The 14,042-nt window shown below is 35.0% G+C and overlaps 1 protein-coding gene across 1 annotated transcript; it reads right to left on the bottom strand.

Moving 5' to 3' along the window:
• Positions 1-9,749: 9,749 nt before the first annotated feature.
• On the bottom strand, positions 9,750-13,732 carry LOC108362241 (lysine-specific demethylase lid-like). The gene is made up of 2 exons (XM_017615143.1): positions 13,712-13,732; positions 9,750-13,653 (listed from the first exon to the last, which is right to left on the bottom strand). Exons 1-2 carry the CDS (start codon positions 13,730-13,732, stop codon positions 11,071-11,073), a joined length of 2,604 nt encoding a protein of 867 aa, XP_017470632.1. The 3' UTR covers positions 9,750-11,070.
• Positions 13,733-14,042: the final 310 nt, after the last annotated feature.

Here is a 14,042-nt window from a genome sequence, read left to right as displayed (position 1 = left end):
ACATGGCAACCTGCCACTATGCCAAGGACACATTGCCGTAGTATAATGCAAATAACATCAATTTTGTACCTCACGACTGCAATCCACCCAATAGCCCAGAGCCACGTCCTATTGGGGAATATTGGTCAATTGTCAAAGGAATCTTGAAGAAAACAGGTGAAACAGTGAAAAATATTGAAGAGTACAAAACAAAGCAGTTGTGCGCATCGCGTGAAGTCGATGATGCAGTCGTGCAGAACATGATGGCGCGTGTGTGATGAAAATACCGATCACTTGCATATGGAGCAAATAATAACTAATATTTTAACATTTTAATAACATTTAAACTTCCAAGTTATATAATACAAAAAAAATAATTTCAAAGCCTTCTAGTTTGTTTCTGGTAGTAATTTCTAAGTGTCGCAGTTTTGGTGTGTTCACCCTTTACAATTTCATAAAATTTCAATGTATATTTATCATTTGCTTGAGCGTTAGATGATCCAGAGTCCATACGCATAAGTAGCCCATTACGCCCATTTGGGTACTTAAAGCTGACATTATAGACAATGTTTTTATGTAAAAATAAACAAATTTTAAAAATGCTATAATCAAAAAAAAATCAAAAAGAAAAATGTTTACTTAATTTTTTTTGTTTTTTATACGCTGCACAGTAATGTAAAAAATGTTCAATTAAAGCCCATAAAAAGACGGAAGAAATACGTTTTTAACCGACTTCCAAAAAAGGAGTCGTCGGAATATTTTTTTTATTTTTTTTTTATTTTTTTTAATATATATTTTTTTATGTATGTCGATAATTCTTTTTGCAACGGAAAGGTAGTGTCTCAGAGGTAATTTGGTTTAGATCCGATCATTGAATCATGAAATATATAGATATAAATATATGTTTTTAAGTCGGTTTTTTTTGCTACGAATTACTTGTTTATCATTAAGTTTCGTTAAAAGGTTTCCAAGATGACGTTTTCTTAAAATTGAAGTCCCGTGTAAATAGGCAACCCTACGTCATATCGGCAAAATATGCTGCACGTATATTCATGTCACCTAGACCTTCAATCTCTTCAACTTTCATCCCAATCCTGCGAGGTCGCGCACAGTGGCGGCCGCGGTGACATGAAATGCCTCATGTAAAATACACGCCAACTTTGACTTTTTTTCTTCAAAAGTTTACAGCTCAGAGGCATTTTATGGTATAAGCTTGGTCAATGATAAGTTTTCTTCAGAATTGAATGCTCTACAAAAGTGCTCATTGCGGCGTAATCCTAACTCCCACCAGCGGGGTAGTACGGTTCACTAAACCCAATTTTTTTATGAAATTCTCATTTTTTTGAGCCTTTCTCGAAAATAACAAGATCTACAGAAAAAAACAAACTTGTATGACATTCAATTTCCTACAACACCAAATCGCTAATATCCACGTTTCTTGAGATATTGGACTTTGAAGTTGATCAACAATTTTTACAATTTAGCTTAATAGTCCATGAAAATTATACACTACCTCAAGTCCAATATCTCAAGAAACGTCGATGGTAGCGATTTGGTGTTCTGAAACTTCGTCATTTAAATTTTGTTTATAGCTCTTGTAATTTTCGAGATAGGGGCAAAACAAAGAGATTTTCATGAAAAAATTGGGTTTAGTTACCCGTACTACCTTGCTCGTGGGAGCGAGGATTACACCGCAATGAACGCTTTTGTAGAGCATTCAATTCTGAAGAAAACCCATCAATGACCAAGATTATACCATAAAATTCCTCTGAGCTGTACTTTTGAAGAAAAAAACTCAAAGTTTACGTGTATTTTATATGGGAAATCTTTGCACGCCTTGAGCGAGTACTTTAATGTTAATATTAAGGGTTTAAATTTTTAGGTGTTTTCCACAAAATTTCGAGGTAGGAGTGGAAAAAACAATAGTCGCAAAAAAGTACCCTAATGTATATATCGTCGTTTAAAGTACAAAACCGCGTATAGTGATTCTGCAAAACCGCGTAACTGACATTGGCTGCCAAAAATTGGATTTGGTCACACAAGCTCTTGGATCAATCCTTATACATTCTTCCTGAAATATACTAGGCAGATATCCGATTGCTTTATAAAAAAAATTATAGTTTAAAAAACTAAAACCTCGCTATTATAATTCCCATTCGTACTGTCATCAGGTATGTAACTTGAGAACATAAATCGCTGCATCTTTTAGGCGCATCAATATTACATAGTTACATCCCCAGCTAATAAAAGGGAGGTAAAAGGAGCACGGGCTTGTTCGAGTTGCAATCACAACCGCAGTGTTGCGCGAATTATTAAAGTATGATGTTCTGTGTGAATTTCTAGCAATGTATTATCAGTTGGGCAGTTGCAACAATGTTGCCATTTTTCATCAGTACGGCAGTAATGCCGCTTTTATAACGTGCCTCGAACAGGCCCCACCATTTTGAAATATGAGTGTTTTTACACTCTAGAAAATAATTTCTACAACTTCACATACGCAGTTTTGCATTTTGCTGATACGCGGTTTTGCAATTTGTTGATACGCGATTTTGGACTTTAAACGACGATATATATATAAAGTGCAAAACCGCGTATCAACAAATTGCAAAACCGCGTATCAGCAAAATGCAAAACCGCGGATGTGAAGTTGTAGGAATTATTTTGTGAGTGTAAAAACACTCATATTTCAAAATGGTGCCAGTATTCGATTCGATTGCGATTGCTTTATAAAAAATAGAACCATTGCGAAATATGAGTGTTTTTACTCTCTAGAAAATAATTTATGCAACCTCACATACGCGGTTTTGCATTATCTTGATACGCGAACGACGATATGTATATACGTATATATGTATGTAAGCACACTTTACGAATTTCTGTCGTATATTTCTGATATATATAAGCACACTACGAATTTCTAACTTTGGAGCATATATGTATATATCGTCGTTTAAAGTACAAAACCATGTATCAACAAAATGCAAAACCGCGTATCAAGATAATGGAAACCCGCGTATGTGAATTATGTAAATTATCTTCTAGAGAGTAAAACACTCATATTTCAAAATGGTTTTCTTTTTTACAATCCAACTCAACTGACACCCCTCTCCCTTTGATCCGACCATATTGAAACAGCCCGTTAGTGGGCTTACCGTTATTTGAGCTTGCCGACAATGATTGAAGGATGAACCGAAATAGACGGGGCTTAGTGGTGCCGCTACAACAACAACAACAGTTTCACGTACTTTTACTTCTACGAGAACTTTTGTTCAACTCAGAATTTATGATAGCAAGAGTCCGAAATGATTGTCTGGCTGACTGATCTCAGGATCATATCGTCGCTGGAATAATGAAGTAGTGTAACATGAAAAGTATAGTTTTGAGAAAAATTAGAAGTTTTTATAATCCAATCGACCAAATCTAAAATANTTGTTCGAGTTGCAATCACAACCGCAGTGTTGCGCGAATTATTAAAGTATGATGTTCTGTGTGAATTTCTAGCAATGTATTATCAGTTGGGCAGTTGCAACAATGTTGCCATTTTTCATCAGTACGGCAGTAATGCCGCTTTTATAACGTGCCTCGAACAGGCCCCACCATTTTGAAATATGAGTGTTTTTACACTCTAGAAAATAATTTCTACAACTTCACATACGCAGTTTTGCATTTTGCTGATACGCGGTTTTGCAATTTGTTGATACGCGATTTTGGACTTTAAACGACGATATATATATAAAGTGCAAAACCGCGTATCAACAAATTGCAAAACCGCGTATCAGCAAAATGCAAAACCGCGGATGTGAAGTTGTAGGAATTATTTTGTGAGTGTAAAAACACTCATATTTCAAAATGGTGCCAGTATTCGATTCGATTGCGATTGCTTTATAAAAAATAGAACCATTGCGAAATATGAGTGTTTTTACTCTCTAGAAAATAATTTATGCAACCTCACATACGCGGTTTTGCATTATCTTGATACGCGAACGACGATATGTATATACGTATATATGTATGTAAGCACACTTTACGAATTTCTGTCGTATATTTCTGATATATATAAGCACACTACGAATTTCTAACTTTGGAGCATATATGTATATATCGTCGTTTAAAGTACAAAACCATGTATCAACAAAATGCAAAACCGCGTATCAAGATAATGGAAACCCGCGTATGTGAATTATGTAAATTATCTTCTAGAGAGTAAAACACTCATATTTCAAAATGGTTTTCTTTTTTACAATCCAACTCAACTGACACCCCTCTCCCTTTGATCCGACCATATTGAAACAGCCCGTTAGTGGGCTTACCGTTATTTGAGCTTGCCGACAATGATTGAAGGATGAACCGAAATAGACGGGGCTTAGTGGTGCCGCTACAACAACAACAACAGTTTCACGTACTTTTACTTCTACGAGAACTTTTGTTCAACTCAGAATTTATGATAGCAAGAGTCCGAAATGATTGTCTGGCTGACTGATCTCAGGATCATATCGTCGCTGGAATAATGAAGTAGTGTAACATGAAAAGTATAGTTTTGAGAAAAATTAGAAGTTTTTATAATCCAATCGACCAAATCTAAAATATAATTGTGCGCTTCTTATTCAAAATATTCATATTTTAAATACACCACACTTTTTATTGATTCCCTAGCTGTTAATTCACAAAAATATTATGTACCATGTTTACTTAGAAATGCCATTTGAGCCCATTTTTCTGAAAGCATCTGCTTATTTTATTTCTAAACATTTGTATATGAAATTATTGTACACTATTTTATTATTCACATTTTGAAGTTGCGTGTGAAACTTAGCAGCAATATAATGAAGTAAAATACTCTTACGCTATTTTAATATTACAAGAATTTCTTTGGGATTTGCTTAATAATAGTCTAAGTGCACCATACACTATTTTTAAACTATTGTAGTACCTACACTTTATTAAAAAATTTCGTTTTTTGCGAAGAAGTTCGTAATCCAAAAAGATATTTAAGAAAACTAAAGATTTTTCTAATAGATTAAAGGATTGTCTATCCAATGGTACGATTATCGAATAATAGTATATATGGCATTTACACTTTTTCTTTATTCCAGCGACGATATTTATGACGAAAGTAATACTCATTTTATACTCATAGATTCTGAGCACTCAGATAAATTTTTTAAGGGAATGAGCTCAAACAAATTTATCGAAAACAGCTTTAATATTCGTTTCGAATTTTGTTGCCTTCTGTACTATGTATTATAATTTGTGACGATTTTTGTATTTGTGCTCAATGCGGAAGCTCCAAATAACCTCCAATCGGACTCAAATTGTATATTTCATAGTTTTGCACGTTCTTAGATGGTGCCCCAACTAAAAAAAAATTTGGCTTAATACAAATTACGTTCACCTTAATATATACATATATACGTTTATTTCGAAAAGGGATCGGATACGATTTTCGGACTTGAAAATTTGGACAATTTCCAACAAATCTACATTAGCAGAATGTAAGTACATTTTCAGAAAAACTATTCGTGCTTGAAGGCAACTGTGAATTCATACTTTCTAAAATCCAATTTATAATATTTTAAATAAAAGCCGAAACAATATATGTATTTTAAGTTTTATTTTTTATTACTCTGTCTAGTCTCTTAGTGCGAAAATGCATTGATTTACCGCAAAGGCACACATTTCGCTCTGCATTAACAGGTTTTCTACTCGTATGATGTTTTTTTTAAGTTTTTATCAATTGCACTGGTCTACAAGGGTTTTGCGAATAAGACGGGACCTGGTGTTTCCGAACGGATTTTTCGTGCTGAACACGAATCTGGGGTCCAAAACTTCCCATCACGTCACGTTTTCGAGAAAAAAGGGGTTGAAACCCCTAAAAACAGCGTTTTTGGCCATTTTTGAAAAATTGTAGAGCTGAACCCTGACGTGCTACAAACTTTGTATATGTCAGAAATTAAAGGCTAAATCGTGCCCTTTCGAATGAGCCCTATGCCGAATTAATCGCATGCACCCTTAGATCAGGGGGTGTATTTGTGTCTAGGAGTCCAAGGAAAATTGATCGCAGAAAGAATTTCATCTTAAACGACCATATAAAATGAATGATGCTAAGGTCTTAACTACATTAAGAGTCGCTGATTACGAATCTGAAGTTAGATTTTAAAAATTCAAAATGGCGGATCCAATATGGCGGACTTAAAAATTTTTATTTAGCGAATTTCAGTTTATTTTTTATATCCACCATATTCGACCCGTCATCTTAAATTTTTAAAATCTAACTGCAGATTCGTAATCAGCGACTTTTAATATAGTTAAAACCTTGGCATTATTAATTTTCTATGATCGTTTAAGATTAAATTCTTTCTGTGATCAATTTTTCCTGCACCCCTAAACACAAATACACCCCCTGCTTTAAGGGTGCACGCGATCAATTCGGCATAGGGCTCATTCGAAAGGGCACGGTTTAGCCTTTAATTTCTGATATATGCAAAATTTGTACCACGTCAGGGTTCAGCTCTATAATTTTTCGAAAATGGCCAAAAACGCTGTTTTTAGGGGTTTCAACCCCTTTTTTCTCGAAAACGTGACGTGATGGGACATTTTTGACCCCGGATTCGTGTTCAGCACGAAAAATCCGTTCAGAAACACCAGGTCCCGTCTTATTCGCAGAAAAAAAGTTGAAATTTGTAGACCAGTGTTGTCGATTGAATTGGTAAAACAAAATTTCTCGCTTAAATTTATTCAGTATGAGTTGAGAAGTTATCAAATTTTGGCAGATCAGGGCTCGAATCGTAACATCCGTTCACGGATCGAAAACCATACGAAAGAGATTTAAGTGATACGCCAGTCGTATAAGCTGAATGGGAAAAAGAGTTCGTTCACGTATGTCATAATTCGAAATATGTGCTTTTACGTGACGAGTAATACGATATTGTATGTGATGATTCGAGCCCTGAAGAAAACTAAATGCTCACAATCTCTTGGGTCGGTAAAAAAAACATTGGAATTTGTAGTTTTGAAATCTAAACATGAAGGAATAGTAACACTGGATCAAAAATTTGTGTTTTTACTCCACGGATTCCGAAAATCGATTAATTTTTTTCTATGGTTAAGTTTTCGAGATAACTGCAATGTACCGGTATTCCGCTAAAAAGAAGTGGTTCCACTTAATCACGTATTCTCACGAACCAATCGAACAAACGTTACACAGGATGTGGCAAATTAAAGCTAACAAAATTTTCCATAAACCATATACATATATTTATGTATGTACATCGATTTTCGATAGGAATGATAGTTTCTGATAAACTAATTCATCATTCCAATTTTTTTTTATGAAAGCATGAATAAAATGTAGACTTTACTGGGGGGAAAATAAAGAGATAACGATTTTTTGTATTTTTTTTTATTTTGTATGACTGTTCCTTTCCCAAAAAAATTAAGCTACCAATAAAGAAAATCGTTTGATAACCACTGGTTTACAGCAAAAATTATCTATGGATACCACTATCCCATTCCGACAATCGAGATATATATCTTTTATTCTGTGGATAACATTTCGAGATATTTGCGATTTACCGTTATTCAGCTTAAAAAATAGTCGTTTAAAATTCCACATAAACCGTATATACATCACTTTTGGATAGCCCTGATAGTATCTGAGAAATTAATTTATCATTTCTGACACCTCTTGCTTTTGATGCATGACACAATAATAGAAAGGTTTTGTAATAAAACAGTTTTCTCGCCCCCACACATAAAATCGGCTCCTTTACTTGTGCAGAATGTTGCTTACTCTACAGTTTCTAGTGATATTAGTAGTAAAACCAAAAATTCTTCATACTAAATATTCGTTGGCATCACCTTCGTTTGCGTAATTTTCTAGAATAAGTGTAGAATAGTGACCGTTTAGCTATAAAATAACCAAAAATGCCGATTGGTAGAACTTTTTACGCTGATTACAACGATGCCAAATTTATTTGGCGCAGGCAAAAAATAACAAGGATATAAGAGGTTTATTTGCTTTGTTTATTTGTATTTTTTATTATCACTAAATTGTTGAAACCCAAAAGTACATCATGGTAAAATATGTAATATCGAATTAAAGATAACTTGTACTTTCTAAATAATATAAATTTTTTTTTTCAAAAAAGATTATTTCATGAAAAAATAACAGTTGTTCGTTTTTTAGTGGTTTTGGTTTAAAAATACAAGAAGCTATAAATTATGTACATAGCTGAAAGACAAATTAATTATCTTTATGGTGGCGTCATTAGTGTTTTTATCGCTTATACCTACAGTTCGTAAGATATTAATATTTAAAAAAATCTAAAAACTGAACTTTAAGCTTCTAGAACGTCTTCATTTTTTTACTTGCGCCAAATAATTTTGGCATGGTTGAAATGAGCATAAAAAGTTCTATTGATCTGCAGTTTTCGTTGTTGCATAGCTGAACGGTCGGTTCCAGGAAATGATGAATAACTTAAATCAAAAATGCACATATTTATGTATTGTTTAGTATTTCCATTAAAACACCAAATATATTCCAAATTCGCATAGAATAAATAATACACATTTTACTTCTAATTGTATACTTGGCGTACTTTTTGTAGTACGTTTCTACTACCGTTTTTGCAAATGGCGATCACATTCTTCCCCTTTTTCCTACTTCCAAAATACAAATCTAGATAAAGGAGTGTCAAATTTTAGATGTCACAAATTACACAACCTTGTATTATTGAATCATGCTTTTGATGCAAACACTCCACCTACTCAGGTGTACGTGGCGTATGAGTAACACTCTTTTCTGCTCATATGTATTTCATACAAAAAATCCTTGCGCATTTTCCTTTAACTAATCATTTGGGGGATTCACAACGGTGTCGTAAGTGTCGTATTGTTGTATGTCGTAAAATTTATAAGCATAAATAAATGTTTAGACCAACCAAGTATTTTTTAACACTGCGAAAATTCAAGATATGACTTTGATGGTACTTTGCGAACCTCCTTAATATATTTTTTTGGCGTTTAAAGTTTACGACATACAACAATACGACACTTACCGACACCGTTGTGAATACCCCAATTATTTTCTTATTTATCAATCGATTTTCTTCATTGGTAGCTTAATTTTTTTTAAGGGAACAGGCTTTCACACAAGTGCAAAACATTTACACGTAAATTGTTATTTTTTTAATTTTTTCCCTGTTAATGTTTGAATTTTTTGCATTTTTTCCATCAAAAACACAAAAAATGTGGAACGATTAATTAATTTGTCAGAAACTATCAGGGCTATCGCAAAGTGATGTATATACGATTTATTGAGAATTTTATTTGCTTTCATTTGCCGTATCTCGCATATTATTTAATTGGTTCGTAAGATATACTCTTTTTTTTTAAGCTGAATCACGGTAAATTGCAAATATCTCGAAAACGTATCCATAAAATAACTCGATTTTCGGAATCAGCGAACGATTCTACATACAAATTGGATAGTGGCGTCTGGAGAACAAAATTAAAATTAGAATTTGTGATCCAGTGTAAATTAAAAAGGAATGTGATCAAATAAATCGATCGGTTTATGGAGAATTTTGTTAGCTTTCATCTGCTGTGGTATTTCGTGATTAAGTAGAACCACTTTTTTAAGCTGAATAAGCGCAAATTGGAAATATCTCGAAAACTTATCCATGAAAACAATAACTCGATTTTCAGAATCAAGACGAATAAGTTGATCAGTACTTATGTTTTTACTTGTGGTAGTATCATTTTTAGTGCTCTTTCGCTGTAAAGTTAAAAGTAATTTCCAAAAGAGGCAAATTGAGGTTTCTTAGGGAGTTTAAGCAACTTTCCAACGCACATCTTTTATTATTGCATCATTAAAGGCAACAAAATATATTTCCATTTAATTATATATGCTGCGTTTTATTATTCAAATCGGAATAAAAATTGTTTGTGTAATTTGCTAGTCAAGGCATGTATATTGAAAAAGTTTTAATAGTAGAGCAGCTAATTTGGTTATTTTTAAATTATTGTTCAACCCTTTTTATAACTTTCACAAACATTCTAAATTTGCAAAATGTGTTTGCATGTGAAGCCTTTTTTCATAAAAAGAAGCGATTTAAAGTCGGCTTCTGGAACATTCGCTTATGTTAGGAGTACAAATGCTGCCTAATCGGCCTTACAAAGGATGGAGCGATGCTTCTGGAGGCAAGTAAATTTACTAAGGAAGAAAGTCGTTCAGTATTTTCAGAATATTTTTTATTATCATTATTTTTTTGATTATAAAGTATTCATACCATTAGTAAACTAAACTAACTTCACTGAATTTGACTGTTGTGGTGAAGATGCGATTTTACAAACGAGTAATTTGGATTAATCCGATATCTTTCCAAAAATATTAATTATAATTTCAAATATTTAGTAAAACTTCTATTTAGAATTTCAACTAGTCTACACAGTGGGGCTGAACGACCTACATGTAAGTTACGGAATTAGAAGTAAGTAAGGCTTCAATTCTCATACAAATTTAGGACTACCGTTAGTTTCTTCTTGATGCAATGATCGAACTTAACCAAATTAGTATGAGTTCACGCCGTGTAAAGTTATCCGGTAACATTCTTAAAAAAATATCCTGATGAATTGACAAACTACTCCTTTTTAAAGTCGGTTAAAAACAGCTGGGAATGTTCACTCAATTTTGGGAACTAACTTTTCAACACCATATTAAAAATAAATTTAATTTTGTAAATGCCAGCAGTAAGAACAAACTATTTTTGGTCATTTAAATCAGTTAAAAACACTTTACCAATATCCTTGGTAAACTCACTTCAAATCCAAATATTAAAGGAAAATAAAGTCTTACTTCTAGTCGATTTTTCCTACTCGCGCTCCGACAAAAGGGCTCTTTTTTCTTAACATACATGAGTGCAAATCTTTTGAAAGAGTACTAACATCTACGTAATTTTGGGTACAGAACCTATTAAAATGCAAGTTTACTCGGAGTTCTTCTTTTATGGATAACGAAAGTGGAAGTAACATACAAATCTACAGCACTAGAGTTTTTCATTTAAAATATATAAATTATATTTGCGATTTGATTTAACGTGCCAATTGTGCTCGACCCTTCGACGCGGAACCTGTGGGTTGTGTTGACACTTGTTGCGGTGTGGTTGTTCCTGGTGTCTCTGCTATGATACTGTTTGTGCCAATATTTGGACTGACAATGGACGTTGTAGGGGTACCAGGTACAGACACGATGCTGTTGCTAGTGGCACTTTCTGTGACTGTGGTTTTTCCCATAGTTCTTGTGCAACGTATACAGAAATAATCGTCATCTGCTTTTATTTGACTACGATTGAGCCCAACGCAAAACATATGAAACCACTCATTGCAGCCCCCATCACACTGAACCCAATCAACTTCACGACCAGTTGGTTTATGACAATTCTCTGCGCGACATTCTTCTTCATCGTCTTCTTGCTGTGCCATTTGATTACGTTGCGACTGCTTTTTTTGACCGACTACATTACCACTGTTGTTTGCATTAGTTCCCACACGTTTGCGTTTTTTCTGGCCGGATAATGTGTTCGCGGCTAAGTAAGCGCTCCCGCCATTTGAGTGTTTACTGTCAGAAACGTCATCAAGTTGTGGTTGCTTAGTATTTGTATCCGTTGTTGATTTTCGTGTAGACTTTTTAGAAGAAGAATTATAAGATTTATTAGGTGTTGCAGTCTTTTTGCGCGGCAGTGGACAACTGCTACTAATTAGATCTAACGACCGTCGTTTTTTATTACCACTGGTAGAGTTTCGGCCACTAATACTACCACTATTGCTGTTAGGACTGCTTTGTACTAATAGACTGTCATTCGAATCTTCGCCAGCTGAATGAACGCTGCATACATTTTGCAAAGATTTTTTATGTTGCATTTGATGTTGCTTTTGGAGTGCAACTGCTTCGTCTACACACAATGGCTGAATAGCTGCCAATATACGCCATAACTCATATGATTCATCTAGTGAAACTTCAAGGAGATCACCTTCCATCATTAAATCAATTAGATTTTCCTTTTCGCTGTCAGACAAAAGTTGTTGTAGCTCGAGATGTGGATTGGGCTCTAAATTTAGCAGATCCTCTTCATCATTGCTAAAAGTATCTTCAACAATTTGCAGGCGACCCTCCTCATCATCATCAGTACTATCTGGGTTATCAGAAGTGGCAGCGGTATCCTTGGAATTGCGATTGCCTCTCCGTCGATGTTGCTTGCGAAAATTATTTCCATCCAATACTCCAGTAACGCAAGCTGCTTTCTGTTTTTGCTTTCGCTGGTGCACTAAAATAGCTTCGAAAGCGGCGGTTACATCAGGACTAGTCAGTACCTTTCGAGCACGATCTTGCCAATTCATAGCACGTTCAGCGAGACAGCGCAGTGCTTCATCTTCTGGTAAACGTATAGGTAAACGTTGTAGTGATACAAGAAGTGGAAGGATAATTTCCAGCCGAGGTCGCTTGGACCGCACGCACGACGGGCAGAGCCACTTGGACCGGGAAATATAACTAATACCTGAGGATGGACCCGAATTTCCTAAAAGCGGTGGTACACAATCCTCGTGGAACCAATCACGACACAACTGGCAATTATACATAACTCCTTGAAACGGATTTTTACATAGGCAATACAAATCTTTCAAAGGATTTTTGGACATATTTTGACGTCTTAGTTCGCGCATATCGCGTAACTCTTTCTCTTCAGCTTTCTTGAAGGAGTCTACTATTTGTGCAGGATTCATTTCCTTTACAAAGTCATCCTCAAATGGCTGTTTTAAATCTGAGTCAATTATGACAGCGTCAGAGCGGGGCATTAAAACCTCAAGTAAAGTGTAAAATGTTTGCTTTTTCAAAAACACCCGAGCGGTGTTGTCTTTCCATTCATGTGCACTATTTAAATGACCTTGCATACGTTTCAACTCCTCAAGCTGAATTGGAATATTCCTGCCACGGTCCACAATTGATTGTAGAGTATGACAGTAGGGGAAATGGTCGTTTGTTTGCAGCTGTTCTACTGAAAGTAACCATTCTTTAGCTTTACGTAACGCGTCTTTAAGTAGTACGAATGATGGCACCAGACCATCTATTTCTGCAGCTGATTTGAGAAACAGCTCAATGTCGGCTAGCTCATGTTGTTGCGTAGTACACCGGAAATAGCGAGCCGCCTGCTTTTCCCATGCTTCAATTGCGGCTCCAATCTCCTGCAGTTTACGCATTTCTTTGTCAATTATTGGATCAGTTGGATCTAATTCAGTTGTTGCGCTGGCCAGTAAGTTTTTTATGTCACTATAAGTTAATTTGGTAGAAGGATTTCGCATACCTTGCGAACGTTTATACCACTTCAACTGCCTTTGACGCATGTACAACCGATTCATCTGAGGTAATTCTATTCTGAGCGAGTTACCTTCACTTATTAGTTGCTCTACTTCAGGCTCCTCCAACGAATCAATTGATCGGCTCAATAAGGAATTTGCACGTTCCAAAAACTGTTTGCCTAGGACAAGCAATTCTCTCACAGATGTGCCCTCCTCTATAATACAGCATAAATTATCGATTTCCTGCACAAACAATTCCAATTCCTCCATTGTAAGTTTATATTGAGCTGCTTCCTGGTTATTGTCAGAGCGGGTGCGAACCTAGAGAAATAAATAAACATAACATATTATTCAAAGGCCACAAAAAAGATAGGAATACAATAGCATAACTAAAAAGCATATCGCTACCTTCTAATAATAATAGCTATAATTGGCTCTTACGCAATATGTTAGTGTTTGGCCGAGCTTCTCATTCGATTTGTGGCGTGCGCCTTGATGTTGTCTCAAAAGGGGAGGGAGCTACAGTTTTACGCCGACTTCGAGCAGCGATTGTATTTTTATGAGCTGTTTTTCATGGCAGAAACACACTCGAACGTTTGCGAAGGGCGACCGTTATAAAAAAAAAAAAACTTTCTAATTTTTAATTTTTGATGTCGCATAGCCGCCACTACGTCGCTACCTTATAGTGCGTTTAAATTGCCGAGTTAAAC

This window comes from Rhagoletis zephyria, unplaced genomic scaffold (assembly GCF_001687245.7).
Source record: "Rhagoletis zephyria isolate East Lansing unplaced genomic scaffold, Rhagoletis_zephyria_1.1 Rzeph_scaffold_00967, whole genome shotgun sequence".
Taxonomy (NCBI): Eukaryota; Metazoa; Arthropoda; class Insecta; order Diptera; family Tephritidae; genus Rhagoletis; species Rhagoletis zephyria.
This window is presented reverse-complemented; position numbering and strand designations above follow the sequence as displayed.